General features: G+C 37.0%; 1 protein-coding gene across 1 annotated transcript; it reads left to right on the top strand.

The window, feature by feature from the left end:
- Positions 1-55: 55 nt before the first annotated feature.
- Positions 56-27,463, top strand: LOC306856009 (lipoxygenase homology domain-containing protein 1-like; the record flags this gene model as incomplete). The annotated part of the gene is made up of 42 exons (XM_079394967.1): positions 56-350; positions 2,980-3,094; positions 5,277-5,357; positions 5,457-5,641; positions 6,392-6,490; positions 6,868-7,019; positions 7,122-7,245; positions 7,335-7,585; positions 7,674-7,809; positions 9,057-9,217; positions 9,435-9,521; positions 9,864-9,999; positions 10,374-10,528; positions 11,179-11,339; positions 11,617-11,693; positions 11,838-12,034; positions 12,374-12,566; positions 12,734-12,894; positions 13,008-13,184; positions 13,368-13,509; positions 14,097-14,248; positions 14,315-14,448; positions 15,430-15,581; positions 15,668-15,772; positions 15,851-15,979; positions 17,056-17,220; positions 17,412-17,593; positions 18,142-18,258; positions 19,751-19,913; positions 20,089-20,240; positions 20,461-20,670; positions 20,791-20,917; positions 21,217-21,422; positions 21,529-21,714; positions 21,824-21,951; positions 22,498-22,615; positions 22,688-22,865; positions 22,975-23,160; positions 24,797-24,967; positions 26,306-26,444; positions 26,525-26,680; positions 26,983-27,463. 42 exons carry the CDS (start codon positions 56-58, stop codon positions 27,461-27,463), a joined length of 6,822 nt encoding a protein of 2,273 aa, XP_079251093.1.
- Between the last annotated feature and the right edge of the window lie 445 nt (positions 27,464-27,908).

Here is a 27,908-nt window from a genome sequence, read left to right as displayed (position 1 = left end):
GAAAGACAAGAAAAAGAAGAGTAAACCATCCGAAAGCAAAGAAGGACAAGAAGACATGGGGTCCAAAGATAAAAAGGCCAAAGACGGCAAGAAAAAGAAGAAGTCGGCCGAGGAAGAGGAGGATGAGGACGCTGTGCAGGAGGAGGCAGAGGAAGAGGAGGATAAAAAGAAGAAGAAAAAGGATAAAAAGAAAAAGAAGGGTTCCGACAGCGACGAGGAAAAGAAAGCGAAGAAAGGGAAGAAGTCAAAGGTCAAACAGGTGGATTATGCTGAGGTCTACCAGGAGGAGCTGGTGAACTATCACACGGAGGAATCGGATGATCAAGAAGATGAATTCAATAAAAAGAAAGGTAGACTCTGGAAGAAGATATCCTCTTTTTATTCTTTTCAGTCTTTTAATTGAAGTAAAGAGAAAACTAGTTCAGCTGAGGTTTTCCCCAAAACATTTAGTCAGAATTGAATGCATTTATTCATTTGAAAGGATAGTTTGCTGGAGAATGAAAATTCTGTCATCATTTGTTCCTCCAAACATGCTGTTATGGTTTACTGTGAAAGAACATCATGCAAAACACAGCAACCATGACTTCTGAGCTTCACGAAAGACTAAAAAAAATCACAAAAGTAGCCAATACTGAAATTTCAGAACTTGGAGAAGATTATCGGTTTCATGCACCTTCTGAAGGAATTCAGTTCAGAAGTTATATGGACTAGTTCTATTGTGCTTTGTTGTCCTTTTTGTAGCTTGACAGTCATGGTTTATATGAATTGTCCTCCAAAATGTCTCTTTTTGTGGTTCCTTATTGGCTCTGATGGTTCTATGAAGAACCTTTTATATAGGATCCTTTGAATGCATAAAAGTTTCTGGAAAAACTTTCTTCAGATTATTAAAATGTTCTTCACACTACAAAAGAAAAACTGTTCACATTTCTTTGGCCATTGCTGCGAAAACCCCTTTATGAAGCTTTATGCAGGTTTGGAACAACATGAGGGTGGATAAGTGTCAGATTTGTCATTTGTTGACGAACTGTCCTTTTAAATCAGCAGATCGCATTTGGAGACTTGGTTAAGTGTAGAGCCACAGCACCTGACCTATACTGTCATACTGTCTGTCTTCTGGGGATGAACTGTCTTTCTCTCTCTCTCTCTCTCTCTCTCTCTCGCTGCGTCTGTCCGGCTCTTTCTCTGCTTTCACTCTCTGTCAGGCACCCCTTCCTCTCGGTTTCTCACAGGTTGGATTTCTTTGAACCCTGGAGCATCTCTTAATTGATTACTTGAACATTGGAGGTTGAACAACGAAAGCTGAAATAGACAAAGGAGGAATGGAGACAGAAATAAAGATTCTTCAATGGACTTGCTATACACTCTTAAAATAAAGGTTCTTTATTGGTGTCAGTGGTTCCATGAAGAACCTTCAACATCCATAAAACCTTTCCAAAGGTTCTTAATAGTGGAAAAAAGATTATTTAGATGTTTACAATGTACTTCATATAAAAAATTGGTTCTTTTAAGAACTCTTCACTGAAAGGTTCTTTGAGGAACCAAAAATGGTTCTTTTGTGGCATCGCTGTGAAACCAACCTTTTGGAACCTGTTTTTTAAGAGTGTATATATTGAACATTTCTGCTTACAATTCTAATTGGAACTTTATGTTTCAGAGTGTCAGTAATTGATTTGCAGGAAAATTCTGATCATTCCATTAACGTCCAGTCAGAGAACCTTCCGGATTTCACTTTGGCAGGCGGCTCTAGAGGTCTCTGATTGGAACAGCAGAGGTGTGTCTGGATTGACTGATTATTACCGTGTCCTGGCAGCAGGGTATCATGAGAGAATGGTGGCAGGCACCGGGCCAATAGTGGATTTGAATCAGACGGGCACCTCTCTATGGCCTGAAACATTATACTCTAATCGGCCTTTTCATGGAACCATCAAAACCTCATTCAGCAAGACGGACGTCATGCTGTCAGGTTCAGTTGGGCGTAGCACGTCGGGTTGAGGTTATCACTTAGCACTGATCCAGGGGTACCTTGCCTGAATCAAAAGCTGATCAAAAAAACAATAATAATAATAATAAAACCTGCAAAGCTGGTTTATGATCATTCTGGTCTTATATATATAGCCCCCCATCTCTCCCTCTGTCCCTCTCTCTCTCTCTATATATGTGTGTGTGTATGTTTAATCGTGATTAATCGCATACAAAATAAACGTTTGTTTTGTGTACATAATATATGTGTATGTACTGTGTATATTTATGTATATATAAATACACAGACATGCATGTATATATTTAAGAAAGATATGTTTATATATACAGTATATATATATATATACATATAAAAAATATTTTCTGTATTCACTTATTAATTAGTGCTGGGCATCCATTAATAGCTATATATTGAATAATTATTTATATATATATATAGCGCATCAAAATTACTGACAGAAAAAGTCGACTTGAAAGTCCTAATGATTACTCTGTCTATATTGCATTATACGAATGAATATCTTATTAATTTGATTTAATGAACAGTAAGTAGGCTATAAAAACAATTGTTGCTTTATTTCGTGTCGGATATAAATGAAAGGGCTAGTATGCACTGAGTTTAACAGAAACGAAACATGTTCCAAATGAACCCTGTTTGATCGTTACTTCTAGACACGCTGCTCTCAGGTTCAGACATGCATTTGGTTGTCTCAGGGTCTTGCAGTGGTTCAGAGAAAGGTAGAGGTCACATGGTGAGCCTCAGGGCCATGTCGTACTCTCACTCCGTTAACATGGCTAAGTTACAGAGATATTGCTTACAGCAATTCAGCTTATACAAACGTGGGTGATCTTAGAATAGCATGTTGTTAGGTTACACGGGATATACCTGAGCACTCTGCATTTGAGACTACAACCCTTCTAATGTTATGCAAATGAAAACAAGATGCTTTCTTTTGCAGAGGTATAATTGGTTTACCGAATGTTCTCATTTCTCCTCAGTGTACGAGGTGGTGACCGTCACAGGTGATGTTAAAGGCGCTGGGACTGATGCTAATGTGTTTGTCGCCTTGTTTGGAGAGTTTGGAGTGACTCCCAAAGTTCACCTGGCCAGCAAGTAAGTTATGCTTCAATCCTGCGTCTCTACATGGCAGCATTAATCTTGAGAGTTTCCAGATGCACATTGACTGCAAATGTAATATTTGTCATTAATAGTGTTAGTATTTTTTAGTGCTGTCAAACGATTAATCTATATATAGATAAATATACACAGTACACATATATTCTGTAAACAAAAACGATTGGATGCGATTAATCTTTTGACAGCACTAATATTTTCATTATTTACAATTGCAGTTTAATAAAATTGGTTTAATGCATATCAAGATATGTTTACTAACTACTTCAAATTGTTTTTTTGTTCTCAACTCTCTCAATGTGAGCTGAACTTTCTAGTATTTTAGAGGTAAAACTTTAAAGTAGCAGTTCATCCTCAGGTCATCCAAAATATTGAGGAGTTTGTTCTTCATCAGAAAAGATTTGGAGAAATTTAGCTTTGCATCACTTGCTCATTTTTGTAGATTATTATTAGAATGTTTGACAGGATTATTTCTGATTATTTCTACTTCTAAACTTCATGTATAATTCAGTGTGTTGCTTGCCATTTCTTCAGAGTGATTTCTGATTGAAAATCTTTTCAAAGGAAATCCTACGCTGATTTCAGTATAGTGCAGAAAAACGAGGAATTTCTGTGGATTTTCAGTGCATATATGCCATGCTAATTCTATAATTCTGTATTCTTCTCTAATCTACAGCACAGAAAAGAGGTATAACTTTAACATGGCCACCTCATCTACTCGTGTGTGGCCATGCATTGCTTTTTGCGCACAATGCACAGGAGAACATCCTGTGTGCTTTGACCATGACATTCACACCATTACACCTTTGGGAAATAGATATTGTTTTCTTATACGATTATTCATGAAATGAATTATTCATGACATGAATTTGAATCACGCTTGACTCATCCATTACATACAATGCCATGGTGAAGCACAGGATATGCTCTCCTCTGTACAGCATCACCACAGACATTCATCTGAAGAGATGTGACTTTCTCATTGAACCAATGAGAGGGTACAATCTTATGACATCACTTCCTTTTGTGGTCTTTCGAGAAAACATGAGAAGTTTACACATTTGATCACCGCAAACAGGTAGGCTACTCTTAAAAATCTCCACACATACATAATGTCCCATGTATGCGTGCTGATTTTTTACGAGTACAAAGAGAGACCCTCAAAACTCTCCCTACAGTAATCAATCATCCTGATCAGTGCTGGAGCAAATGATTCAGAAATGAATTACTAATGGGAGAGTTTTTACTTGCTCAGATGAATTTCCAAATGGTTAATGTTGCATAATGACTCATAAAACATTACAAATGCAGTAAAAAGGTCAGAAATTGAAATCAGATGTAGCTTCAGAAAAGTTTAGAAAAAAAATTGCATGAACAATTCATAAGCAAGACTCCAGTAGACAAACTGTATTCATTAGTGTGTATGTCTCCAAATTAATGATTTAACAACCTATTTGAGAAATATTCGATATTTTTGGGTAGTTGGGTGCATCTCACGAAACTTGTCAAGTACATGTCTAGATTAAAATTTCACCTCATTGGACCCTTTTCACATTTCCAGGGTTCTCAGAAGCGGAAGCCTATATTTTTAAGATGAATATTTTCATGACATGTTTTCATGGGATTCATCCAGTTGGGGAAAGACTCATTAGATCTGTTCAGTAACTCCTCCTCAGAGCAGAATAGAACATAAATGTTTTTGGACTTTAATTCTGTCCGACAGTCAGAATGCAACATTTTGGAATCGAGATGATATTTAACAGAATCTCTGAATCTGTCTAAATGTCATCATTTCCAAAGTTTGCTGGTGCGGTTTCAGTGTGCTGATCTCAGGTGAGATGTGTGTGTGTTGGTTTCTCCGCATCGGTAAGTCCGTGTGTATGTGTGTGAGTAATTTGGCAGTGTGAGTGGGATGTGTAATTCATACTGGGTGATTTTTAATTCATGCATTTCGCATTTTGATTAGAGAGATGCTTTTGCCGAAGCCAACGCAAGAGACCGTAGAGCGATATATGGGTTGTTGACAATGACAGATGGTTCTTTCTCATAATTACACACTCCTGTATAGTCATTTTCAGATGTCGGTGCATTAGAAAGTTTGAGTGTAACAGTAAATCGTTTAGTTTGAGTCTATTCACAGATTTATCTCTATTAATTTCAGGAGCAGAACAGCCTTTGAAAAGAACAAGACTGACGTCTTTCGGATCAAAACGCACAATGTTGGGCCAATAAAGAAAATTAGGTACATATATGTCTGTATGCATCCAAGAGTAACTACCTTAAAGGCAAGTCTTAAATGTTGCAGCAATATATGTCTTGTGATGTACTTCCTGTAATGCAGAATCGAGCATGATAACACGGGCATGAGTGCCAGTTGGTTCCTGGACCGGGTTATCGTGTCTGACATGAACAGGCCACACCTCCGATTCTTTTATGCCTGCAACAATTGGCTGAGCAGAGACGAGGGGGACGGACTTACTGTCCGATATCTGTTGGGTAGCTTGAACCCCATGGACATTCCAAAACGTATGTTGTATGCTTGCAAAACAGAGAGCAAATAAACAAATCACATATTTTATCACCTGAAAAGTGTGACACAAATCTAGAACTATTTTTTATTAGATACATTTCCTGCAAGTATAAAACATGATTTTAAGTTAAACTGTTATTTCATTTTATTCCATTTTTTTGCCACGAATCTGCCTAAACACATTTTTTTACAATTCTTAAACATTTTGCATTTAGTCATACACACATTAACACAACACATGTGCATTGCATGACACACTGTAACTTTCCCATAGGGATCTGTAGCATAAGTAAAGAACCTCAAACAAGATACTACAACTCTCAAATAAAACACTACTAATAAAAAACTACATGTTTAAACTACAGATATACTTCACGTCTTATTCCATATAACCCATAGATAACATCACATAGGTCATGTTCATAGATGATGCATGCATACAAGCATCACCAGACTCAGGTTGCATACAAAGGATTAGGAGAAATTTAGTAGCAGAGTAGAGTTTCAGATGGGGATCACAATATCACCGGTCCAACATTCCCAGAAACCACGGACAATATAACATTACATCCCACAGATAGGAGAAAGACTAAAGCTGTTTCTGAGAAAGAGCTCACTGGTGATTTTAACGATAGTTAATACCATGGTGTAATTATAGTTAATGGTCAAAAATACATGGTGCATGCAAAAAAAAAAAAGGTTTTGTCTTATATATGTGTTAATGTGTGTCTGTTCTTATATTGCAGAGAACAAGTACATAGCCAGTGTCTTCACAATGGATGCTAAAGGCAGTGGGACCGATGCTGATGTCTACCTCAATATTTTTGGAGAATTTGGGGATACAGGTCAGTAAAACCAGTCAATGTTTCTGTGTGTGTTATTTGATGTTGTAAAAACACACACAAAGGTCAAACTTTAATTGCCTAGAACATTTTAAATTATTATTAGACATATTTTTACAATTATAAAACATGCTTTTATGTTAAACCGTGAGATTATTTTATTTTATTTTATTTTATCACCTGAAAATTGTGCCTTGATTCTAGTTGCACTTTTGATTGTCAAGAACATTTAATTTTTTAATTAGACATACAGTATTTCTTACAATTCCAATACTTATAATATAATTAAATATTTTACCATTTTCATTACTAAATACAGTCAGTGTTTCTGTGTATGTGTTAGTTTTTTGTGTTGCACTGTCTTGGTGTGATGTTCGCAGGAGAACGGAAGCTGGCCAGCGATGGAAAGGATAATTTTGAGCGTGGTAATGAAGATAAATTCACCATTGAAGCGCCAAATCTCGGCAGACTTCGAAAAATCACCATCGGACATAACAACAAGGGGTCGTCTGCTGGCTGGGCATGTGATAAAGTACACAAACACACTTTTGATCTAAAATCTTCATAAAGAATATCTTTGTCTCTGTCATCTGTGATTAATATGACGTCTTTGTGTTATGGTGATGTGTTTTAGGTTGTAATAGATGACATGGGGAATAAGGAGGTTTATGAGTTTCCTGTCAATGCCTGGTTTGACATCTCAGAAGGGGACGGCAAAATACAAAGAGATGTGCTTGCCGGAGCCACACAGCCAATGGGTAAGAGCAAACGTGCGTGTTTGTTTGTTAGAATAAGTGCATTTGCTTAAACCTTACTTGTATTTGTTTGTTTGTGTATGTGCGTGTAGCGATCGTGTATAACGTACAGGTGATGACGGGTGATATTCGTGGAGCCGGCACTAACTCTAAGATCCACTTCGTCATGCACGGTTGTAAGGGTATAAAGAACAGCGGTAAGTTGTTCCTGGAGGGCGGCACGTTTGAGCGCGCTCAGATCGACATCTTTAACGTCGAGCTGCTGGAACTGCTCAGCCCGCTCAGCAGAGTCACGATTGGACACGACAACGCTGGGATTAGCTGCGGCTGGTATTGCGAAAAGGTGTGTGTCGGGGCTATAAGGTGTTTTGAAGCTTTCATTACTTATTCATACATACACCGTGTGATCTGTCTCTCTCTTTCTCTCACAGGTGACAGTATACTGCCCGTTCACAGGTTTAGAGCAGGTATTTCCCTGCGGCAGGTGGTTGGATGAAGATGAGGGTGATGGACTGGTGGAGCGAGAACTGTATGAGATGATCTCACTCAGACAGAAAAAGCAAAAGAGTGAGCAAAAGATCAAACCCTTGCCCTGTCGAAGCAATCAGGGGTAATCTTCACTAAACATGCTGTATTGCAGCGTAAAGACCTGCATCTTATTCGCTAACCACCTACAATCCAGAGTAACCTGACACTAAATGTGCTGAAATAGTGCTGCGCTGTATTTAAAGGGATAGTTCACCCGAAAAAGAAAATTCTTCATTAATTACTCACCCTCATGTCGTTCCAAACCTGTAAGACCTCCGTTCATCTTCGGAACACAAATTAAGATATTTTTGATGAAATCCGAGAGCTCTCTGCATAGACAGCAACACAACTGAAATGTTCCCAGGTCCAGAAACACAGCAAGGACAAAACCGTCCATGTGACATCAGTGGCTCAACTTCTATTTTGTGAAGCTACGAGAATACTTTTTGAATAAGCAAAGAAAACAAAAATAACATCATTTATTCAACAATTCTTCTCCCCAAGTTACCGTCTTCCGGCATTTAGGAGAGTACCATGACGTATGTGCTCTTACAGGTTTGGAATGACATGAGGGTGAGTAATTAATGACATCATTTTCATTTTGGGGTGAACTAACCCTTTAAGCTAAATTTAAAAGTTATTGTCATTCTTTTAGTTGACGCAAAAATAGTAAAATCAGTATTAAAATTATTTTCATTAAAAAAATCAATGATAAATAATCACAAAACAATTAATCAATAATAAAATTAATTTATTTTATAAAAGGGGTTAACATCAATACTTAAAAAATATTCATAAAAGTAATAAAATCAACAATAAAATATATTGAAATGAAAATAACATCAATGATAAAGTATGATTATAGTGATTAAATAAAATACTATTCATAAAAATGACATCAATTATAAAATTATAAGAAATAAAATCAATGATAAAAAATGTATAATAAAAAAATACAGTTCTATTCATAATTAATGATGCAATCAGTAATAAAATACAATTATATTTATAAAATAATAACATAAATTATAGTTATATTAATAAAAATAATAACGCCAATATTCACGGTTATATTAATAAAAAATGATAAAATCAGTATTAAAATAAAATTATATTAATAGAAATAATGACGTCAATGATACATTTATCTTTATAAAAATAATAACATCAATAATAAAATTAAGTTTTCTTCACAAAAAAAGATAACATTTAAAAGTAATGTTGAATTACTCCATCGAGACATCACAAATTCATCTTTTCTGCGTCTTTGTGTGTGTGTTTCCCAGAATTCCCCTGGTCTCTGTGGATCTGGACATCCGAGATTAAAGGCGCTGGCACAGATGCACAGGTGTTCCTGCAGGTGTACGGGGAGACAGGCAAGAGCGACGAGATGAAACTCGAGAGTAAATCGGACAGTTTTGAACAGGGACAATGCGACAAGTTCATTGTATGTCTGTGTGTGTTTTTATCTTTGTGACTCATTATAAAAATATACAGTGGTCCCAAAACATATTAAGTGTCAATTTATCTATTTCATTACAGTAGATAAGAATATATCAGTTGATAAGTGTGATGTTTTATTTCTAACACGGTGTCCAGAATTTAAAAATGTTGAATCTTATTGAAATAAGTTTTTGTATTTTACATTTTTGCTGTCGCTCTAGATTGAGATGCCTGATATCGGAAAGATACGCAAGCTGAGAATCTGGCACGAAAAGAGGCATCCTTTCTCTGGCTGGCATCTTGGCAGGGTGAGAGACCTGCACTACAGACTAGTGCACTATTACACAGAAACAATTTGTCCATTTCACACTGTAATCATGATGAAAGCAAGCAGGCATCATGTTTTCTCAGCTACTTGCTCTGGTACGATTTAAAATGACTTGTGCACTTTACTGCTAAAAGTAAATGTATTAGTGTTTCACATGTGAGTCTGAACTCAAACATTTCTCATCAATGCTAGACACATTCATTTTATTGTAGCTTTATATTCTTTCTAAATGTTGTTTCTATTTGTATTTCTTCTAATCAGTTGTAGAAACAATTGCTCTGTGCCATAACATTTTCTTCTTGTGTGTTTTTTCTGTATGAAGGTGACATTGATGAAGACCCTAACTAGGGAGAAATACTCATTTGTTTGTAACCGTTGGTTGGACATAAATGAAGATGACAATGAGATCGTTAGAGAACTGCCAGCTACCGGAAAACTTGTGCCAGAACCTTTACCACGTGAGAAAATCTACAAAACACAACTTTTTAAGTGTAACAATTCAAAAAAATAATCGACATGTATATACTAGCACTCTAAAGATCCCAGAATCCAAAACACAGATCTGAAAAACCAATGAAGAAACATCACAGAGTTTTTTTTTTTTTAACATAACTTAAGAATCCAAAACAATGAACAATGAACTATAATGTGCTTTGCTGAACATAAGTGGCTTCAAAGAACCACTGAAGAACCTTTATGTGCTTTGGACTACGATATAATCCCCAACTCAGTCATGCATTATATTAGTAGTTGACAGTATAAGAAAAAAGCAATTTTACAAACAAAGACAAAAGATTTGTACTATTTATGTTTTTTTATTGCTGTTTAATAGTTATTAAGTATCGTGTGACGATTTGCACGGGAAACATCAGCGGAAGTGGAACAGATGCCAGTGTTTATTTAAACATCATCGGGGACTTGGCAGACACTGGAGAGCGTCTGATGTTCATGAGCAAAAACAACGCCAACAAGTTTGAGAAAGGAAACGTGAGTAATGGCATTTGACATGCTGGCATGAAACATGTGCATATAATATTCAGCTGTTTTCAACATTGATAATAATAAGAAATGCCTCTTGAGCAGCAAATCAGCATGTTGGAATGATTTCTGATTTACCTCAGGTATAAATAATATTTTAAAATATAGTAAAATAGAAAACAGTTATTTGACATTTTAATGATATTTTACATTATTCCTGTTTGTACTGTATTTTTTTACATTTAAAGGCAGCCTTAATTTAATTTATATGTAAATAAATAGCCTCATTATATCAGAGATGACAACCGAATGGCACTTGATGAATGAAACATGCCAAATAATTGTCATTAGACAACAATCTACTACTGTTTGAAATATTCATTGCTGAATAATGTGCGGTTTACATAAATTGTATGCTACATTGCTGTCACATGACCTCATTAAAGTCAGAGTGAGATGTCCATGTAATGTTTTTTCCCCCTTTTCTAAAATGTCGTAATTTTTGTTCATCTGATTAAATGAGTTGCTATATCCGGTTCATTTTGAAAATGAAATCTAAAAATAAACACATTGCATTGTGGGATACAGAACCCAGTATATATGTGCATAGTATACGTATAGTATACTGCAGAAGTAGTATGTGTTTACTCTTTTCTCAGCATGATGAGTTCCTGGTAGAGGCGGTCACACTGGGACAGATCAAGAGGGTTCGGATTGGTCATGACGGACGAGGCGGAGGATGTGGTTGGTACCTGGATAAGGTGATGATCAGAGAGGAAGGGCAACCTGAGGCGTCATCCATCGAGTTCCCATGCTACAGGCAAGGCAATCTAACAAACATTAGCTTGTGTGCTAAAGTATATTTCAAACGTATATGTACATATATGTGCGTGTGTCTGGCTGGGTAAAGAACATGGGAGAGTGGTGTTTAAGTCAATTATGTAGTTGAGAAAACTGACTCTGGTTTCTAATGGACACTAATGAGGGCCGAGGAAACCCTACCTACATCAACGAGAGAGCTCAGCTACACACACACACCTATAACACACACTCATCCTGCACATTCTCCTACTGTATCTCTCGCTGTCTCATCTCAGGTGGCTGGATCGTAACGAAGACGACGGGCAGATTGTGAGAGAGTTAGTCCCTACTGATGATGGTCAGCGTTTATTCAGTGAGTGAACACGCATACAAACATTATCACATACAAAAAAGTCAAATGTATGCAACAATGAAACAAAAAGTACTTTATATTTCTGTGTACAGTACATGAAGATAGGCCAGATACAATAGGTTTTGACGTGTGTTTTTGTTCCAGCTGTTGGTTATCACATTGCAATAAAAACAGGCAGTATTAATGGTGCCAGTTCAGATTCGAAGGTGTTCGTAAAGTTGTACGGAGAGAAAGGCGACACCAACAAGATGCTGCTGGTTGTGTCCGATAACGACCTGGGGAACTATTTTGAGACGGGACAGACGGACATCTTCACCACAGAGACCTTTGACATTGGCAAGGTATGCTACCTGTTCATGTTCAGCACGTTCACCCAGTCTAAAGTTAAAATTCTATTCTATTCTATTCTATTCTATTCTTAAAATTGGTTCTGTTTACATTTGTTCTATTGTGTTTTGTTCTGTTGTTCAAATTAACTCTATTCTGTTAAACCCATTCTATTCTGTTCTGTTTTGTTCTATTCTTTATAATAAGAAAGTTATAAAACATAAACATATAAACATTATTCATACATTTGTACATAAGACACATTCACACTCCCATTCAGCTCAATTAAAACAAATGTGCCGAATGTGTGTATTTACTGTGACTCCCCTCCGCTGTCTGGGAGGGTCCTGTAGATAAACAGGTTGCTGATTGGCCACACTAACGAGGGCCTACGAGCCGGTTGGTTCCTGGACAGCGTTCAGATCTGGGTGCCGGTGCACGGGCTGCAGTACATGTTCCCCAGTCACCGCTGGCTCTGTAAGGACGAGGCTGATGGGAAGGTGGAGGTGGAAATCTATCCAAGTGAGACGCTGGAGATAGAGAAATGTATGTATTTCACAATTATGCATTTGACAAATGCAGTTCTTGCATTCCCTGCTAATCGTACCCATGATGTTAGTGTTCTAGTCACAATATATGCTCTCATGAACTTCATGTTGAAATCCAGCTACTGTGAACTAAAAATGATCAATCATTGTTTTTCTAATCGACAGTGATTAATTATGAAGTCACCGTGGTGACAGGAGACGTGTGGGCCGGAGGGACAAATGCAAACATCTTCCTGCAGATTTACGGTGAGGAGGGAAAAACCGAACTAATACAGCTGAAGAACCGATCCAACAACTTTGAGAGAGCAACCACTGAGATCTTTAGGGTGAGTTAATAGAGTTGTATATGAAAATCCTACTCTATATTTTAAAAGCTGTGATGTTTCTGGAATCTGGTTGTTTGTTTCTGAAGAGATGCATTTTCATTGGTTGATTTAAGATTGAGGGCCTAGATGTGGGACGGGTCTATAAGATCCGAATCGGCCATGACGGCTCAGGAATAGGGGCTGGATGGTTCCTGGAGAAAGTGGACATTAAACGGCTGGTCATGGCAATGGTGAAACCAGAGAAGAAAGAGGAGGAAAAGAAAGACAAAAAGAAGAAAAAGAAGAAAAAGGTCAGATAGGAGCTAAGTTTGACCGTTTAGTGTATTTTCTTCATTTAAACCTTAATTTAGAATTTATTTAGTCTAGTCCAGCAACTAAAAGTTCAATACTAAGAGTGACCAAATTGAACATTTTCAGAATGTGCAATTGAAAAAGTAATATTGATTGACCACTATTTATCTAATCATCTCTAGGAGGAACAAGAGGAATCCCCAGGTGAATTGAAGGAGGTTGTTCAAACTTTCAGTTTCCCATGTGGCCGATGGCTCGCTCGTGATGAAGAGGATGGAGAGATTCTCGTGGAGCTGTGTGCTGAGGATTATGAAGATCTGGAGGGTATAGAGAGAGATTCAATCCTTCACAACCAAAAAGTATATATAAATAATAAAAAAAGAATTTTAAATAAACACTTTTTTAGGAAAATTAATTATTTAAAATTTACAAACTAATAAATTTAAATTTATTTATTAATAATGAATATATTTATATATATAAATTAATTGATAAAATATAAATTTTTAAGAATTGTATTGTAAATTTTTATTAAATTAATATTTGTAATATAATTCATGCATGTATTTATTTGAAATAAATTCATAAATAAAGTAGTTTTTACCTTTTTATAAATACATTTTCACATCTTTTTTATTAATTTAAAATACAGTACATATTTGATTTCATTAATGATTTAATTTAAGATAAAAAAATGTAGTGTAACAAAGTTCTTTTCATGAAAATTTGCTTATGCGCTCATTTGCTTTAAAATAAATGTGATAATAAATTACAATAAAATTGTTTGCTATTTTGTTATCTAATAGAATGAGATTCAGACATTCCAAGTGTGTCTGAAGTGTAAAAATACCACGTGATACCTTCAACAGAAGTGAATTTTGAGAAGATACTTGTGTGTTCGTGTATTTTAGAGAACTCATACGAGGTTCATGTGTTCACTGGGGATATGCTGGGGGCCGGAACCGATGCGAGTGTTTACATCAACATCTATGGAGAAATGGGCGACACGGGCGAGAGAAAACTGCGCAAGTCAAACCACCTTAACAAGTTTGAGTGCGGACAGGTGAGTGGAAAACACCCACACATTCACACTGTATAGAGAATGTACCTGACTGCGGATCATTTTCAGGAGGACGTGTTCACGATCACTGGGATGGATCTGGGATCCTTGAAGAAACTGAGGATTCGTCATGACAACAAGCAGGCGAATGCTGCGTGGTATCTGGACCGCGTCGAGATCTTTGATGCGAAAGATGAAACCATGTGAGTGACCACCTTGGTTTCCCTTAACATTTCTCAGGAGAAATAAAACTAGATGCAAATGCATAAATTGTTGATGTACAGTAACAGTTGAGAGCTAAAGAATTAATATGGCTTGCAGTTCAGACCTTTAAAGGGTTAGGTCACCCAAAAATGAAAATTAGCCTTTGTTTTACTCACCCTCGAGGTATCCTAGGTGTATATGACTTTCTTCTTTTATTAATATAACTCCCATTGGATTCGTCTGAAAGAAGAAAGTCATATACACCTAGGATGGCTTGAGGGTGAGTAAATAAAATTGTCATTTTTGGGTGAACTAACCCTTTAATATTGGGAATGCTAGATAAGAAATGTTTGAGTTCCTTTTGATTGCAGAAATTGCTTAAATATTCATATTTATTTAAGGAAATAAATCATTTATTTACAATGTAGAAATTAATGAATACATTGAAATTTACAGAGAAAATATCTAGCAAATCTGAGTATAATTTCAGACATTTTTGAGATCATCAAGTAGGGTTACTGAGCTGTTATTTTAGTATCATTTATGCACTATTATGATTTTTCTTAATATTTTTAATTATATTTTATTTTTTATATATTTAATAATTAATTTTTCAGATCTTTCTACTTTGTTTTCTTTTAATTTTAGTAATGTATTATTAGTGTTTTGTCGTTTTTATATTTTTTTCCCCCCGTAAATATCACTATATGGTTTTAGGATATGGTTTTGACTATAAGTTTTAGCTTTTAGTTCATTAAGTTTTAATTATTTTAATATTTAAAACTTAAACTAAATGAAAATGAGAAATGTTGCCCTTGCTGAAATATATATGTTTACATTTTCTTTTATTGCAGTTAAAATATTCTATTTCAAGAATTGAAAATGTTTTTTTAATGGTTTTAGTTTTAGTTTCAGTTTCAGTTTTCAGTGATTTCTCTTTTCTAAGGACTGTGTTGACCGTATTTGTGTGTGTTGTTCAGGTATTTTTTCCCCTGTCAGCGCTGGTTGGCGGTTGATGAAGATGACGGACAGCTGGGCCGTGAGTTAGTGCCCGTAGACGAGGCTTTCATGAAGAGAGATGAAGATGAAGAAGAGGAGTCGTCACCTGCTCAACTCGGACTAGAGCAAAAAGGTTTTGAATGTTACACTAGTGTACTGCTTTGACCTAATGGCATTTGCTCATTGCATTGATATTACATTGATTATGACTGTGTGTAGCCATGTCAACCACGTTCACAATGAGAGTAAAAACAGGGGAGAAGAAGAACGCGGGGACAGATGCAAATGTTTATACTATACTTTACGGAACCAAAGATGACACTGGTAACTATGACAACAATTCAGACTGTACTGTTAGTACTATTAGCCCATCCGCTACTGAAAAGTGTGTTTGTGTGACAGGTATCATTAATCTAAAGGCGTCTAAGAACTATAGGAACAAGTTTGAGTTGGGACTGATTGACGAGTTCACCATAGAGGCAGTGGACATCGGAAAACTCAAGAGAATCCGCATCGGACACGACAACACAGGTACACACATTCACATCAGATATCACTCTGTGATGTTTCAAATATTTATGCAATTATGTTGAATCTGAATTCTGTAGATGCAGTTGAGGACTGGTTGGGTTCAAATCGGTGCATTGATGATTGACGTGTGTGTGTGTGTGTGTGCTCGTTTGTGTGTTTACACTGTAACGAATCGCTGTTCTTTTTACAGCAAAAAATCCTATTAATGATATTGTGTTGTTAAAAAGAGTGATGTGAGTTATAAACTGTGGTTGTACTCTAAAACATAATGGTAATGATATTTCTGATTCTACTTATTGTTGCGTTATTTTCTTATTTTGAAAATACTTAATTATATAGTGAAAATCATTAATTATGCATCAAAAAACGACTGTTCATTTGGGGTTGGTTAAAAAGAAATTAATACTTTTATTTAGCAAGGATGCATAAAAGTTATCAAAAATAATGTTAGAAAATATGTCTATTTCAAATAAATGCTATTCTTTACATTTTTTTTATTCATCACAAAAATCCTGAAAATGCATATTAGAATGATTTCTGAAGGATCGTGTGACACTAAAGACTGGAGTAATTATGCAGAAAATTCAGGAATAAATTACATTTTACAATATATTCAAATAGAAAACATTTATTTTAAATTGTAATAATATTTCACAATATTACTGATTTTACTGTATATTTTGATTTTGCAGTCTTTGGTGACTTGTTCACTTGTATTGTAAAACATGTTCTAAGTGCAAAACAAAAATTAAAAGTTAATTAAAAAAATTAGGTGATGTGCATGCGTAATGAATTCAGTAAGGTTTAGGCATGCATAACGAAAATGAAAGTTTACTTTATTTATATAAATATGAATCTGCGTCTTTTATGCCTTTATTTCTTTCTGCATTAGACTGTCCCTAATTTTTGATGATTTAATTTCACTGGCTTTCTTCTGAATCCCCAGTACAGGCAGCATTGGTGTAAATCCTACAGACAATTACTTACAGCGTACATGTGTGTATGTGGATGTTGCACGTGTCTCTTTGTGTGTGTTTTGTGTATGTGTGTGTTTGGGGGGGCTGTCCTGTCCTCAGATGTGTCTCCAGGCTGGTTTCTGGACTGGGTAGAGATCGATGCTCCGTCTCTGGGTCAGCTGCTGCGCTTTCCATGTGGCCGCTGGCTGGATAAAGGGAAAGACGATGGTGCCATTATCAGAGACCTGTACCCTAATGAACTGCAGACAGTACTATACACGCCCTGTATGATACATGTTTATGTAGCTAATTATTATGATTACAGACTAATACTAAACCTTATTTACTTCATGTGTCATAAATACAGACAGATGAAAATTTGTGCCATAACACTTATACACTCATATAAATGCATCATGCATTCATTCATACACAGGCTGTTCGTGATTCATGTGATTTCCTCTTTTATGTTGCAGTTGTTCCCTATGAGATTAAGATTTTCACCAGTGATATATTTGCTGCGGGAACAGACGCAGACGTCTTCATCATTCTGTACGGCCAGAACGGAGTGTGTTCATCTCAGAAGTCTCTCTGTGTCAACAAGAGAGAGAGGAGGATGTACTTTGAACGAGGGGCGGAGGACATGTTCATCGTAGAGGTAAATGAGCAGATCGTGTCTAAACTAGGGTTGAAAAATGATGCTATTTGTCCTGCTTTATGTCCTGCTTTATGAGTTTTACTGGTGAAGATTTGTTTCTGGACCAACAGCACACCAGTACAACTGGCATAAACCAGCCAGTGTTATTTTAGTATCACTGAGAAACCTTTATAGTTTTTACTAAAATTTTGAATCAGGTTTAAACGTTCTATTTTCACTTTAGTACTAGTTCAAGTTTTAGTAATTTTGTTGTGTGTTTTTCTCATTGTTAGTAGTAGTAATGTTTTTATAGTTTTTATTCATTTTAATACATCAAGTGAAACTAAACTAAAATGAGAAATGTTACCGTGGTAACTAGCTCAAATAAAGTTTAACATTTTTTAATGGTTTTAATTTTACTTTCAGTTTTATTAACTAAAATAACCCCGAAACCAGCCTGAACTAATTAGAAATGCATCTGGGTCTTAGTTTCATATGAACTTTTTTATTAATAATTTTAATGCAAGGCTTACACTGACAGCAGTGATGTTGATTCTGGGCTTCTGCAGTTGGAGGACATTGGCGATATCATTGAGAAAATCCGTATCGGTCACGATAATCGAGGGGTGAATCCTGGCTGGCATTTAGACCGTGTGGAAATTCGCCGACTTCTCCGGAAAGGGAAGGTATTGAGCTTTATCTTACAGTACTTTACTGAACTTTATCTCTGTTAGAAAGAGATCAACTGCTTATGTACAAATCTGCATGTACTGTACAGTTAAACATGACAGACTTCTTGAAATGCAGTTGGGTTTGTCTAATCTCAGCCCACAGCATTTTTTGGAAAACTCTCAAGTGATCCAGAAATACATATCCTGCCAATTTCAGCCCTCTAAATGTCACGTAAAACAGCAAACTGTGGCTGATCCTTTCACATGTTGGTCAGACGTGCCTTTCCTGCATAAGTGGGCGTTTTTGGCCAGACTAAGCTACGCATTGGACCAGATATATTGGTCTTAATTCTGGCAACGTGAAACTTGGTTGAGTCTAGAATGCTCCCGTCTGGCTTTGGAAAACCTTCTTTTCCTCGCCGCTGTCTGTCGTACACCCATTTCATTGACCCACATCTGCTCTGTGTTGCCGTTTGTATAATTAGTTCCAGTGACTAATCTTCTCTGACCTGTCGCTCCACTCCAGCGCTATCTGTGTACAGTAGAGGAGTGAAACACTGCCTCAGCTGTAGCTCCATCAAGAACATCACACCAGCGTGAAACTCTGGTATCAACATTCATGTCCACCGTTTACCAGCAGAAACTGTTTATTTACTGTACCCTTTTTTATACAAATGAATACTTTAATTCAGCAAGGATGCATTAAATTGATCAAAAGTGACAGTAAAGACATTTTGTATATTATTTTTTATCTGTGTCCTGTCGCTGTCATTCTGTTGCACTGTGGAGCTTCTGTCATTATGACAAATTCCTCGTATGTGTAAACATATCTGGCAATAAAGCTAATTCTGATTCTGATTTATAATGGTACAGAAGACGTCTGTTTCAAATAAATGCTATTTTGACATTTCAATTCATTAATGAATCTTGAAAAAAATATATCATATGAAGCAGCAAAACCGTTTTCAGCTTTGCTAATAATAAGAAATATTTATTGAGCAGCAAATTTGCAAATTATAATGATTTCTAAAGGATCATGTGGCACTGAAGACTGGAGTAAAGATGCTGAAAATTCAGTTTTGCATCACAGGAATAAATATATTGCATATTTTACAATAGAAAGCAGCTATTTTGAAATTGCAATGATATTTCACAATTTTCACTGTATTTTTGTCGTAAATAATCATAAATGCAGCCATGGTGAGCGTAAGAGACTTCTTTCAAATAAATCTGACCGGTGTTATACTTACACGGATTTTGATATTTGATGGATTATTTTATGAATTGGCTGATTATTAGATGATTATTTTACTTGATGATGAACGAAAGTCTTACAGGTTTGGAACGACATGAGGGCGAGTAATTAATGACAGAATTTTCATTTTTGAGTGAACTATCACTTTAACCTTTGAATGAATACTTCATGGTATTATCAAATTTCCTTTAATAAAATGTAAAGGACTAATATTCAACATGTCAAGACTCAAAAATGTGTGTTTTTATGCAGGGCTCTGAGACTGCAATATTCCCATGTGAGGGATGGTTGGCTTGCTCGGAGGAGGACGGCGAGACGATTCGAGAGCTGGTGCCGTCTGACATCATCGTGGAGAAACTATCACGAGACGGAACCCTCAAAGTCATCGAGACAGAGGTGGAAGACGCACTGGAGAGTAAGTAATTTTTCCATTTACAGTTACCTATAAGTATTATGTTTATGCATTCGGGAGACTCCTAGTTTTATGCAAAATTATCAAACTATACATTTTTGGATTCCTTGGTGTTGCAATTACAATGCATTACTATTTGAGCTACAGGAAGACTATTGCATATATGTGTGTGTTGCAGTACACACATATACAGTGACGGTGACCACGGGGGATGTGTATGGAGCGGGAACCGATGCCAACCTGTTCATCACTCTTTACGGAGACATGGGCGACACTGGAGAACGCAAACTCAGCAAGTCTGAGAACAGCAACAAGTTTGAGAGCGGATCGGTGAGACACACAAATACAAGTCTTTATCCTAATGCTTCTTAATTTTGGATTCATTTTAGTGAAAATTGAACCTATATGAAGCTGTTGTGGCTTGTCAGCTTTTACTATCCTGTGTCTTCAGACATTTTGACACCATTAAAACAAAGACATCATTTAAAACTATTATTACTGACAACATATTCTGATTGGCTGCTGACAACAACTGCTTCTGTTTGGTCAGGTGGACACATTCACTCTGGAGGCCGTGGATCTGGGCCAGGTGTTCAAGATCCGCGTTCGCCATGACAACAGCATGCTGAGTGCTGATTGGTACCTGGAACAGGTAGAAGTGTTGGACCAAGATACGGAGGAAGTGTTTCTGTTTTTGTGTGAGCGATGGCTTTCGAGAAAGAAGGAGGACAAACGGATCGACAGGGTGTTCTACGTTAAGGTCTGCCTGCATGAGTGCATGTGTGCACCCGTGCATGCATGCGTTAACAATGTTACAGCATTACAGACTAGTCCAGAGCACATCCAGATGTATATACTGTGTGTATATGTGTGTGTGTAGGGGTATGAGGGAGAGAGAGAAACTGCCTTCTGTCCAATTAAAAAAGTAACAAATCTGGACAGCAACATGAACAAGAAAAACAAGAAACGACATTCAGAGGAAGAAGAAGAAGACGAGGAAGGATCATGTATGTATAGTTCATATAGAGTTCCACTCCACAACATACAGTGGGCTTCAACGGTCTGAGACCATCACTTGCTTAATTTTGGATTTTTATATTATACAAATTATATGCTAACAAACGATTTACAATAAGGTCTAATTTTTTCACATCTATTCATCTTTGTGAATATTAGTATTTAATTGAATCCCAATCACACACAGCACCCTTGCATTGTGAACATTTTTGAATGAGTAAACACAACTATTCTCTAGTTGAATTTTATATGAGGGAAAAAATTCAATTAAATGTATGTGTGTGGATAGTGATTCCCTACCACTTCTCGGTGACGACGGGTTGGGATCGGGATGCTGGGACGAGTAGCCGAGTATATGTCATCATCATAGGAAAGAGCAACAAGAAGACAGATCGCCTCTGGCTCGACTTGGATGGGAAAAACGGATTCCTGCCTGGATCCTTGGATTACTTCACCTGTTATGGAGCTGATGTTGGTGACATCAAGAAAGTGGAAGTGAGGGAAAGCACACACACAGATTCAGTAGATTGTATTTGTAAGCTCAATGTACATTACATATAGATCCTGCAAACGTCAGATTGTTGGTTTGTGTTGTGTGTAGTTGGGTCATGATGGGGCGACTCCAGAGAGCTGCTGGTTAGTGGAGGAGTTGACTGTTGATGTGCCGACTAAAGCAGTGCGTTACATGTTTCCCTGTAAATGCTGGTTGGCCAAAGACAGAGGAGACGGACTCACCTCCCGTTTCTTTGATGTACAGGATGCAGAAACTGTCAACATCCCACAGAAGGTACACCATTTCATTACCTTCAGCCTTAAAAATATAAATAGCTCATGTAAGGTGATTTGCTGCTGTATACTACAGTAAGTGAACTTCATGAAAGATATTTTTCTTCTAGGTGATCTATGAGGTAACAGTGATAACAGGAGATGTCCAGCACGCAGGTACAGACACACAGATCTACATGACTGTGTTTGGAGTCTACGGCACGTCAGAGGAAATGCTGCTGCCAAAATTAGAGGACAGGTACATACACACACACACACACACACACAGAGACACAAGGATAGTGTACAGTCAGCTGGTGATTATTGCAGTATAAACGTAATGTTTTCATGCCGTTTATTTTGCAAAAATATTGATTTGAGTTGAAAAATATAAGAATCCAAGAAAAAACAATAAAATTAGAATGTAACTATTAGCAAATAGGTTACCTGCAGTGTTCTTTTATTGACAATGATATACTACTATAGATTTTGTTAATATTTTGGATTAGACTTTATTTTTGTATTTTCTGTTTTCACTTTAAATTTAGTTATAGTAATTTTGTTGTTTATTTTGTATTCATTTTTATCTAAATTTACAGTAAATAGCTGAAATAAAATAAGTATTTTTTAGTGTTCTATTTTATTTCAATTAATGTTTTATTTCAAGTAACTACATTTTTTTATGGTTTTAGTTTTAGTTAACTATAACAAACCTGGTTACCTGGGACCACAGTCTCTTAAAAGTTATGATTATGCATTGAAACCTGTTATAACTGTCTTATTTTTTTGTGTTTAATGTGTGTAGGTTTGAACGAGGGCAGAAGGACACATTCAATCTGGAGATTGAGGATATTGCTCCTTTGAGAAAGATGAGAATGCGTATAGATGGTTCTGGAAGCAGACCCGACTGGTTCCTGGATAAGGTTTGTAAGAGAAAGTGACATACATATACTGTAATTTCCCAAGCCTTTAAAAATGTTTATGCGTGTATGTAGATTGAACTGCATAACCTGCAGACGGATGAAGTGGCGTTATTTATGTACGAGGAATGGCTGTCTCGCTCATACGGGCCCAAGCGAACGCTCATATGTGAGATGCCTGCAGTAATAAATGATGAGGAAATGGTGGAGCTCACCACCTACACCGTTTCTGTGAGGACCAGCGATGTAACTGGTGCGCACTTCTTTGCAGTGTCTACAACTACTTCAAAACAATTCTTCGATTGGTTGTGTTTATGGTCACAGATACAGCAGATTGTAACCTATGATTGGTTGCTTTTTAGCGGCTGGAACCGATGCTAATGTGTGGATGATTATTTTTGGAGAGAACGGTGACACTGGAACGCTGACTCTGAAAGAAAGCAACAATACCAACAAGTTTGAGCGCAAACAGATGGACACGTTCCGTTTCCCTGACATCCTCAGCTTGGGCGAGCTCTCGAAAGTGCGCGTTTGGCACGACAACTCAGGTGAGCCAATCAGATTAGGAAGTTAAACTCAAGGTAGGCCTATCATCAAACCTGTATATGTATATACATTGGGGAAAAAAATTATTCAATCCCCTGATTTTTTACGTTTGCCCACTGACAAAGAAATGATCAGTCAATAATTTTAATGGTAAGTTTATTTGAACAGTGAGAGACAGAATAACAACAAAAAAATCCAGAAAAACGCATTTAAAAAAAGTTATAAATTGATTTGCAGTCAAATAAGTATTTGATCCCCTATCAATCAGCAAGATTTCTGGCTCCCAGGTGCCTTTTAGACAGGTAACAAGCTGAGTAATCTCTTAAAGGGAGTGCTCCTAATCTCAGTTTGTTACCTGTATAAAAGACACCTGTCCAGAAGCAATCAATCATTCAGATTCCAAACTCTCCACCATGGCCAAGACCAAAGAGCTGTTCAAGGATGTCAGGGACAAGATTGTAGACCTACATAAGGCCACAGACTGGACACAAGGCTACAAGACCATCACCAAGCAGCTTGATGAGAAGGGGACACCAGTTGGTGCGATTATTAGCAAATGGAAGAAACACAAAATAACTGTTAATCTCCCTCGGACTGGGGCTCCATGCAAGATCTCACCTCGTGGAGTTTCTATGATCATGAGAACGGTGAGGAATCAGGCCAGAACTACACTGGAGGATCTTATCAATGATCTCAATGCAGCTGGGACCATAGTCACCAAGAAAACAATTGGTAGCACACTACGCCATGAAGGACTGAAATCCTGGTCCCCCTGCTCAAGAAAGCACATGTACAGGCCCGTCTGAAGTTTGCTAATGATTCAGAGGAGAACTGGGTGAAAGTGTTGTGGTCAGATGAGACCAAAATCGAGCTATTTGGCATCAACTCAACTCGCCGTGTTTGGAGGAGAAGGAATGCTGCCTACGACCCCAAGAACACCATCCCCACCGTCAAACATGGAGGTGGAAACATTATGCTTTGGGGGTGTTTTTCTGCTAAGGGGACAGGACAACTGCACCGCATCAAAAGGACGAGTCAGGGCCAGGGCATTGAAGCCAACCAGGGCATTGAAAATGGGTCGTGGATGGGTTCCAGCATGACAATGACCCAAAACACAAGGCCAAGCAACAAAAGAGTGGCTCAAGAAGAAGCACATTAAGGTCCTGGAGTGGCCTAGCCAGTCTCCAGACCTTAATCCCATAGAAAATCTGTGGAGGTAGCTGAAGGTTCGAGTTGCCAAACATCAGCCTCGAAACCTTAATGACTAGGAGAGGATCTGCAAAGACGAGTGGGACAAAATCCCTCCTGAGATGTGTGCAAACCTGGTGGCCAACTACAAGAAACATCTGACCTCTGTGATTGCCAACAAGGGTTTTGCCACCTAAGTCATGTTTTGTGAAGGGGTCAAATACTTATTTGACTCATTAAAATGCAAATCAATTTATAACTTTTTTGAAATGTGTTTTTCTGGATTTTTTAGTTGTTTTTCTGTCTCTCACTGTTAAAATGAACCTACCATTAAAATTATAGATGGATCATTTCTTTGTCAGTGGGCAAACATACAAAATCATACAAAAAACATACAAAAAAAATTTTCCCCACTGTATGCTCAAAACAAGTGTGTGTTTGTGTTGACAGGTCCGGCTGCCGGTTGGCACCTGGAGTATGTGGATGTGCATGATGACATCTTGGGGAAGAAGTTTCGTTTCCAGTGTGACCGCTGGCTCGCCAAGAACGAGGATGATGGACAGATAATGAGAGAGCTGGCGTGTGCTAACAACGATGCAGTGGATTTTGATGAAAAAACCAGTGAGACACACATGAGTTCACACACACAAATACAAGTGGAGTGAAGTAAAAACAGTTCAATTTGACAGAATTCAGTTGAAGTTCATAACTTGCCCATTTGGAACCCATTTTACTTCCCAACTTATTTCCAAGTGAAACAGAATGTTAAATGGGAACTGAATGGATGGAAAAGTGTCTCTGTATAACAGGGGATTGAAGGGAATGACATTATTTCTTTGGAATAACATGCACGGGTGAATCATTCGCTAAAAGATCAGGAACGTGTATTGAAAGTTACATTTAAGTACTTAATTGTTTAATTAATTAATTGCAAATATTGATATTTTTTTGTTTTATCTGTAGAAATGGTAAACAGTTTCTTAGTCTTGTATTTATATATTTTATATATATATATATAATATATAATCAAATTGATAAAAAATACATAAATATAAGACTAAGAAACTGTTTTCAACTTTGATAATAATAAGAACCATTTATAAGTAGAATTATTACTTAATTGCGACAGCTGACTTCATCCTAAATTTTTTTTATCTTTTTTTCTTTTCTTTATTCTTTTCTAGCTTGTACTTTATTATTATTTATTTATTTATTATTTAGTCATTTAGCAGATGCCTTTATCCAAAGCGACTTCCAAATGAGGACAACAGAAGCAATCAATTGTAGTATTAAAACAACTAAAAACAGATCCAAAACTAAAAGCTAAAACTTTATAAATACTAACTATACACATTTTAAAAATAAAGAAATTAAATAAAAATGACAAATGCATACAACAAAATTTCAAAACTTAACATTTAAATGACAAAAAGAAGCTAAAAACAATTCAAAATATTAAAGAACAAAAAGTATAAGAGCATAATAATGATTCTAACATAACATAAATACTTATTTGAACAATGCTAGAAACTTGGTATTACGAGCACTTCCTGTGTCTATTTGCCTCTAAGATGAATTGCTTGACGTATTCTCCAATTGTAAATTGCTTTGGATAAAAGCATCTGTTAAATGAATAAATGTAAATGTAATTATTAATTAATTATTAACCGGAAAGGTGTAAGTGACATTTCACCAACTTTACAGGAGAGTCAAAACATTTTTTTACCATAGTTTGATCTGATTTTGTGTACTGATTTCAATTGTTTATAATAAAAATTTGCAGACTCATGGATGACAGTACTTTTGCCAGTAGAAAGAGCTCATTAAGAGCTTTCATTTGATATCGCCCTTCTGGTTCTCACCCCTCGATATGTAAATTGCATATGCATATGTTATATATATATATATATATATATTTGATTTTAGATAATATAACAGCATGTGTTTTGCCTCTTACAGAATATGAGATCTTGGTCACGACAGCAGATATGGATGATGCTGAAACCAGAGAGAACGCCTGGATTGTTCTAGAAGGGAAGAAAGGACGTTCCAAAGAGTTTGTGATGGAGAACTCGACTAAAAAGAAACGTTTTTTACGGTAGGTGGACATTTGTTTCTCAGCTGGTATCCATTTCTAATCGGTTAGCATGTGTTACGCTGCTCCATGTGTGATTTCAGAGGCGCTACGGACCGCTTTGAGTTCTCCTCCAAGGAGCTGGGAGACATCGCTAGTATCTGTCTGGGACACATCCCTAAAGATGGCAAGAAAGTCAAAGTGGAAGCCTCCTGGTTTGTGGAGGAGGTTGTTGTCACGGAGAAGGAGCTGGGCAATAAGTGAGTGATCTTGGACTTTGAAGATACTCAAAAATGAAAATTGTCATTATTTAATCACCCTCAAGTTTTTATAAACCTATATGAGCTTTTTTTTTTCTGCTGAAGACAAAAGAAGATATTTTGAAGAATGCTGGTAATTAAACAGTTACTGGTAGCCATTGACTTCCCCAGTATGGAAAAAAAATACAATGGAAGTCATTGGCTACCAGCCATTAAATTATGGTTTAAACCTTAGGATCTGGACTACTGAAGATAGTATATGCATGCTCTGTACTGTCCATAATCTGTACTATTTCACTCAGGTATATCTTCCGTTGTGAGGCCGCCATCCCTCTTTCCTCAAAACGGGACGAGTTCCAGACTTTCGAGTGCAGCAAGTTCATCGAGAGCTTCACCAGCAAGGCCCAAAGCCTCGTACCTGTAAAATACGAGCTCATTGTTATCACGGGCGACGTGAAGGGCGCAGGCACTGACGCCAACATCTTCATCACCATCTTCGGCTCCAACGGTGACTCTGGCCAGAGGCAGCTAACCAAGAAGTTCCAGAACCTGTTTGAGCGCGGCCAGACGAACCGGTTTATTCTGGAACTGCTGGACCTGGGCGATCTGCTCCGCATGCACGTGGAACACGATAACTCCGGACTCAGTCCTGGATGGCTTCTGAGCAGGATCGAGATTACAAACACGGCCAACGCTGTGACGACGATCTTCATTTGTGGGAAATGGCTGGACAAAAACAAAGCGGACGGGAGGATAAAGCGTGTGATCTATCCAAAGTATTGACATTTAAACAACCAGTCAACGGTTCGGTCAGTATTGCTAATGAATATTCATTACGCGGCATGCTCATATCAACGATGCTTTGATTATTTACACACTAATGTCGTACCAAACCTGTATAACTCTGTGAAACACAAAAGAAGAAAGTGTTTTTTTGCCTATACTGTTGACAGTCAATGGGTTCCGATGTTGTTTGGACCCAAACATTCTTCAAAATATCATCTTTTGTGTTCAACAATAGAAAGAAAGCCATACAGGTTTGGATGTTCATTTTTGGGTGAATTATCTCTTAATAGATGAGGTAACCTCTTTGATGTTTCAACCATGACTAAGCTGATGGTTGTAAGCTATACCTGTGTTTCATTCAGATCAGAAAGTCGTATTCTTACTTTAAGAACTGTGAAAGAATACCAACTTGAAGTCTGAATTATTGTATTTTTGCCATTCT

The sequence above is a fragment of the Barbus barbus genome (genome assembly GCF_936440315.1).
Source record: "Barbus barbus genome assembly, chromosome: 36".
NCBI classification, from domain to species: Eukaryota; Metazoa; Chordata; class Actinopteri; order Cypriniformes; family Cyprinidae; genus Barbus; species Barbus barbus.
Note: the sequence above shows the minus strand (reverse complement) of the source record. Positions and strands in the feature narration are given on the sequence as shown.